Here is a 6,633-nt window from a genome sequence, read left to right on the forward strand (position 1 = left end):
TTGGAGCAGTGTTTAACCCCCAACCCAACATCCAAGAGAGAACCCTTTACTCACACAATCCTCACAATATTTTACATTTTTTGAGACATCTTTTTTGGAAAGGATACTAAAATAATTTTATTTAACAAGCCCAGATTATTAAACCTGGATTAACCCACAAAATGTGTAAGGTCACACTTTCCTTAGGGTTCCAGCCATCAGGGCTCCTGGATTTCTTTAAATAGTTTCTCCTTTAAAAAATTGCTGCAGAAGCCAAGCCTCAGAGATGCTTTTTGAGGTGTTTTATTGCAAAAAGGTGTGGACATTTGCTGGCAGAACAGGTTATCACATTCTTCATTTGACTGTCATCCAGAGGACACTGCATGCATTCAAGCTGAAAGCATAGGACAGTTTCCACCAGGCACCTGAGAAAGAAAAGTCTTCCAAGCAGAAAAAGACAAATTTCCACCTGCTCCCCTACACTGGGGTGCCTTTTGCTCCCCAGAGTTCCCTGGGAAACAGGAGTGCCATCAGCTACAGGCACAGCCAACTGTAGATGTGTTCCTGTGTCCAACAGAATCGATCTGGATAATGGATCCTGAAGCTTCAGCTCCACTTTTGAACAGGACATTCCTTTCCCAAAGCAGGCAGTGCAGTGAGTTCCACCTGTCCTGGCACCTGCTGCTCCCTGTGACCCAGCAGAGGCACACAAGGCTTCTAGCAAAGCAAATTTGACAGCTCCACTTGGTCCCCAAAAAACACCCCACCTCCAAACCCTCCTTCCTTTCTTTGTGCTCCTTGTGGCACCTCTTCCCCACTCCCTCCAGACTGCAGACAATTCCCCTTTTCCCTTCCCACCCCCTTGCCCAAAGGCATGACTAATGAATACATGCTGCAGTTCACAGCAAAAAATCTCTCCACACTTGGGCTGTCCCTCCACAGGCAGAACTCCAGGTGCACCTGAATTTCCCCATTTCAGTGCCTATTTCCCACAGGCCTAATAAAGGTTAATCATCTTTGGCAGACAGCAACCCTGCACCAAAGGGAACAAGGAATCCATTGCCAGTCTAACAGGGCATGTTGCAACTGCAGCAGGATCTCCCTGCAAGGGAAAAAAAAAAAAAAAAAAAAAGAGGTTTTAGAGGATGTAAAAGCACCTTCACAAGTCAGTGCATTAGGAGAGATTAGGATATATTATTAACTGTGGGTTATAATGGACTTTTCAACTACTTGAACCAGGCAAATGCAAAAATTCAAGGCTTTAAAGCTTTAAAGCTGCAAGTCACAAGCAAATAACTCAGGGTGAAAGTACAGCCCCTTAAACCCCTGTGCTGGTTGCTCTGATAATTCCAAGCATTAGAACAGCCACTCTAGGTTCATATTCCTCCTAAATAAATCAGCTGTAGATTGTATGGAGCATTTTTGCTCTCCGAAAGCCCTGGCAGATGGAACAACTGACAATTAACTTCCTTTCATGCAGCATGGCTTTAAGTCCCCCAGCAAAGCTGCAGACTGAAATTTCCCATCAAGGCAGTGGTTCCTCAATATCCAAATCAACCTTTGCAATCTTAGCACAAGGTGTGCCCATCTTTGCTAAGGCAGAGGAGCAGTTATGGCCCCCTGAGGCCCTGGAGTTATTTTAATCACAAAAGCCAGAATGAACTTGTTTGCCACAAAGGCACTCTCAGTCCTTGCAGCTGGAAGAGTCAGGTTCTTCTGTTTAAATCAGTTTTTGAGTGAACAGTTTTTCACTCTCAGAGATGTTCCCCTTACTCCAGCAGGACTATTTTGGTCAGTGACAATTCAACACTCCAGTGTTGGTTCTGAAGCAGAGATACCCAAAACTTTCAATGCTAAGCCACAATAACTTGTCACCACTCTAGTCCCACTGTGCTTCAGTACATGATATATATTTTTTTCCATTTGATACAGTTCTGAAGGCAATCAGCCACTTCCATGCTGCTGGATATGCTTTTTCTTTTTTGGAATAAAAGGCATTTTGGGCTGATCCAAACCCAGCTCTGGCAGAGTGCACAGTGTTCCTTGATAGCTGATTTACATCACCCTTATGTCTTAGCCCCAGCTATTTTTAGAGGCACTGGAGTGGCAGAGGCTGTGTGACAATGACAACAGGCTGCTGATCAAAGTGCCCCCCCTGCCAAGCCCTGCTCTATCTTGCACTGTACAAACACAGAGATGAGGCACAAGGAATGTCAGCACTAAGTGCAGAGATACCAGACCTTTAGGAGGCATCCTGAGATGGAGCAGGAGGATCCTTATTCTCAGGCTCTGGAGGAGGAGCTGGCACATTTTCCTCTTTCTTTTGTGCAGCCAAAAATTCATGAATCGCCCTCTCTATCTGAGGCCTGAAGATGTGGTTTAGTTTTGGATCCACCACCTGAGAAATAATTCTGTCCACTCCAGCTTCCAGCATTCCTGACCTTGAACAAAGACAAAGAAGTCATTCAGCTCCTCTGAAAAACTCCCCAATCTCCTCCAGAAACTCTCCAGAGCCCTCCTGTCAACTGCAATTAGCATTAACATGGTGAGAACTGCAGCCTACTCAGGAGATCCTTAACAGGGACTTGTTTCACTCACCTATTTCTCTCCCTGCTTCCTACAGAATTAACAACTCACATCTGCTCTCCCAGGTACTTAGATGACACCTTGGCCAAGAGCCACTTTTAACAGAGCTCCCGTGGAAACCAGGTCAACATGAAAGCAAACAAACACATTTTGGCCCAAGAAGAGAAATAAGCTATTCTGAGGAGGAGGGCAGGTGAGAGCAAAGGCTTTTTTTTGGCTGAGTGGAGGGAGAAGAGCCCTGCCCCCTCAGAACAGGACTGTCACTTGCTCCTTGTCACAGTCTAGACAGATGGAAATGAATTATAAAAGGGTATGAATTCCAAAAACAAGGCAGTGAGCACACAGCAGAGGCTCTGGGCTGAGCAGCAGGAGCTGAAGTGCCAGGGCCCTGGATGGTGGGGCACTGGCTGTCTGGGAGGGTTAAGTCATGTCTGCAGGGAGCAGGGACAGGAAATGGAGATGTTCATGGCACTGGGAGAGGAGCCTCAGCACGATGAGGCTGTGAAGGAGGCAGAGACAGGGCACCCTGTGCCACCTGCAGGAAACACAGCCTGGGTGGGCAGGACAGACAGCTGGACACCCCCAGGGCTCAGCCCTGCCCCTCCAGGAGTGACAGGGACTGTTCAGACTGCCCAGGACTGGGGCTGTTCTTCACAACATTTTGTGTGCAGTACCTCATCCTCCTCTCCCTGATTAAATCTCAGCAGTTCTGGGAAGCAATGTGAACTGTCAGTCACAGAATGGTTTGGGCTGGAAGGGACCTTAAATCTCATCCCATTTCACCCCATGACATGGCAGGGACATCTTCCCCTGTCCCAGGCTGCTCCCAGCCCTGTCCAGCCTGGCCTGGGGCACTGTTAGGGATCCAGGGGCAGCCCCAGCTGCTCTGGGCACCCTGTGCCAGGGCCTGTCACCCTCACAGGGAAGGATTTATTCCCAATATCTACTGCAACCCTGCTCTCTCAGTTGAAGCCATTCCCTCTTGTCCTGTCCCTCTAGAGGCCCTTTTAAAATTCTCTCCCTATCTTGTTGGCCTGTGAGGCCACACTGAGGTCACCCCAAAGCTTCTCCTCTCCATCTGTCCAATGCCAGCTCTCCCAGCCTTTCCTCCCAGCAGAGCTGCTCCAGCCCTCTGCCCATCCTGGTGATCCCCAGTGGAGAGTCTGAAACAGCTGGACAGGAACTGGTGCAGAGATTGCTGTGACAGGGGCTGGAGTCTGCACACAAACCTTTGGCATCCTCAGGACTCTTTCTTTAAAGAATCTTTAAGGGCTCTTCTCTTTCCTGAAAGTTAAGATCAAGGTAACCCAGTTCAGCACAGCAGCAATAATTTGGACAGGAAATATAAATATTTCCCCACTCAAACCCACCCATTTCAGGCAGAGCAATAATGTGCATTTTGGGAAGAGCTCAGCCTGCACCAACTCTCACCATGAAACTCAGGGAGGATAATGAAGTGCTGTGAAAACCTGAATTCTGCCAGTTCTGCCTTGCCTGAGGTGGTTTATGGTTTATAAATCCCACTTGTTGTGCAGGCTGCTGCTCACTCACTGGATCACACTCTGCCTCAGCCCGTTCCGTAGCTGGTTCTTGTTCATGGCTGGGTTCCATTCCTGCTTGTCCAGGTGGGTCGAGACAAAGTTGTCAACTTTCTGCCTCAGGTTCTGATAGGCTGGCTAAAAGAAATGAAAATAAACCCAGTTCAACAGCTCAAATAGCTCCCAACAACCCCCTGCCAGAGCCCTGCACAGTGCAGCTATTGTCACACACAGACTGCCCTGCTGTCTGTGTGTCCCTCCTTTCACTCCCCGAACAAAGATAATCCTGTTTTCCCTGAGAACACAACTGGAAATTGCACAGAACCCTCAGTGTTGTAATAATTCAAGCAACTGGGTAGATTTGGGCTGAAATTGTAGTGAAATGCAAACTGTGAAGACAGAGGTTGTTTAAGCAGAGTTTTTGTTGTCTGGAAAGCCTCCACCCCAGAATTCCTAGGAAAGTGGCTGAGCAATGCTGCCACTAAACAAACACTTGAATTATTTGCTTCTGTGGCAGTAGCAGGGAATAAAAATATAAAATTATAATTATAAAGATAATTATAATTATTTGAGTTTTATCAGATGAAATGTAATTCCATTGAACAGGAACTTAACTAATAAATCCATATAATGCTCAGGACCATGCACAACCTGGATGCAAGGGAAGGACAAGAGGGAAACAGGGATATTTCAGAGTTTGATGTGTCTGCTCTGGGTGTGGAAGGCAGATCCCAGGACAGGGCTCCTGCTGGAAACATAAAAGCTTTGGGAAAGCAAAATTCAACAAAAAGCGTTGAATTTTGACAGTCACTGAGAACAATCCAACTTGACACTGAGAGCCCAATTCAATACTGACAACAAATGATGAGGAGTTCGTTGCGGCTGAGAAAAAATTAATGTCAAACAGTCTGGGGTGATCTACTCAAAAAACAAAGGTTAAAGGTTCGGTTTGGGACTATAGAGACGTTTAAGAACATGGGAATTTTTGAAATACAGGCTGTGGTACTAGCATTGTTCCTATGGGAAGGCGTTTTCCCAGGAAAGCCTGGGCTGAGACGAAAGGCTGAGGCTGTTCTGTGCCCGGGGTGTGGAGGTGGCCGCGGGGATCCCCCGGGAGCGGCCCCAGCGCGGCGGGAGCGGGCAGGGCCTGGGCTCGCTGCCCGGCCCCGGTACCTTGGTGTCCACGTCGGCCAGGCAGTCGCGGCGGAAGCCGTCGAAGAGGCCGCGGCTCTTGAGCTGCTCCACGATGATGGCGATGAGCTGCGGGTCCCCGGGCGGCAGCGAGCCGGGGTCGGTGGGGCCGGGCCCCGCGGCCCCCGCGCCGCCGCCCGCGCCCGCCGCGGCCCCGCCGCCGCTCTCCGACATGGCCCGCGGCCTCCGCGCCGGCGCGCGCCGATGGTGTCACCGCGCCGCGCTGCATCACGGGCAGGCGAGTTCTCCTCAACAGTGATGCTATACGCTGGGTAATCTCTTAGAACTACAAATCCCAGCGTAAAGAGCGGCGCGGCTCAGGGAAGTGGCGGAAAGGCGGTCGCGTTGCTGTCGCGGTGTATATTGGGAGTTGTAGTTCACCGGAGGACCCTCCCCACATGCACCGGCGGCTGCGAGGGGATGGCGGTGCTGGGATCACCCGGCCGGGGCGGTCACAGGGCTCCCCGTGTCCCTCCGGAACGGGCTCAGCCGGGCAGAGGGCCCGGGTGTCCCAGGTCTGCAGCTGGATGCTCAGGGATCCCCCTGCCATGATAACAGGGAGATTGTAACTTGCGTGTGCTCTCCTGTGCCGTAGTGAGCGCAGAGATGATGTAAATTACGAATAATATACTTCAATTTGTGTCGGATCGTGCTGTATTTCTATCGGGATCCTGAGACCCGGCTGCCCTCAGCAGGGACTGCGTGTGCCGACACGGATCGCACCCGGGAGCTGCCGGGCACGAACCTCACACGCTAGGCTCGCTCCCTGCCCAGTGATGGGGTATGAAATAATGACGATATTCCCATCCCAACAGGATATTCCCATCCCAATTCAGGAGGACAAGCAGTGCAGGAATGTAACCACAGAACCCCAGAACAGCTGAGTTTCCTCAGGGGATCATCCACCCCTGGGGATCATGCCACCCCTGCCATGACAGGGACACCTTCCACTGTCCCAGGTGGCTCCAAGCCCATCCAGCCTGGTCTTGGGCACTGCCAGCGATCCAAGGGCAGCCACAGCTGTGCCAGGGCCTGCCCACCCTGCCAGGGAAGCTTTGAGGAGAGAAGAGGGGCAGTGGCAGCGTGTACAGACCCTGGGACCTCCTGTGACAGCCGGGCTTTGGGGACACACAGAGCTCCTGCTGCAGCAGGATCTGTCCCTGTCACTGCTCAGTGCTGGCTCTCTGGACTGGCTGTGAAACCCCCAGGGCTCATCCCGGCACTCAGGAGTGTCCCTGGAATGGTTCCTGTGTGACACTGTCCCCGCTGGCATCGCTCTGCTGGGGCGGTGGCAGTGCCCTGGGGACACACAGGGACGTGTGGGTGTGACTCGATGGTT

General features: G+C 51.0%; 1 protein-coding gene across 1 annotated transcript; it reads right to left on the bottom strand.

Moving 5' to 3' along the window:
• Positions 1–259: 259 nt before the first annotated feature.
• BOD1 (biorientation of chromosomes in cell division 1) lies at positions 260–5,495 on the bottom strand. Its single transcript, XM_054643080.2, has 4 exons — positions 5,277–5,495; positions 4,117–4,241; positions 2,220–2,420; positions 260–1,081 (listed from the first exon to the last, which is right to left on the bottom strand). Exons 1-3 carry the CDS (start codon positions 5,466–5,468, stop codon positions 2,222–2,224), a joined length of 516 nt encoding a protein of 171 aa, XP_054499055.1. The 5' UTR covers positions 5,469–5,495; the 3' UTR covers positions 260–1,081; positions 2,220–2,221.
• Between the last annotated feature and the right edge of the window lie 1,138 nt (positions 5,496–6,633).

Source organism: Agelaius phoeniceus, chromosome 15 (genome assembly GCF_051311805.1).
Source record: "Agelaius phoeniceus isolate bAgePho1 chromosome 15, bAgePho1.hap1, whole genome shotgun sequence".
Classification (NCBI taxonomy): Eukaryota; Metazoa; Chordata; class Aves; order Passeriformes; family Icteridae; genus Agelaius; species Agelaius phoeniceus.

Coding starts and splice junctions, on each gene's coding strand:
- BOD1 (XM_054643080.2), bottom strand. CDS start 5,468: ATGTCGGAGAGCGGCGGCGGGGCCGCGGCGGGCGCGGGCGGCGGCGCG. Junction 4,242..5,276: donor TGGCCGACGTGGACACCAAG/GTACCGGGGCCG, acceptor CATTTCTTTTAG/CCAGCCTATCAGAACCTGAG. Junction 2,421..4,116: donor CTGAGGCAGAGTGTGATCCA/GTGAGTGAGCAG, acceptor TCTTTGTTCAAG/GTCAGGAATGCTGGAAGCTG.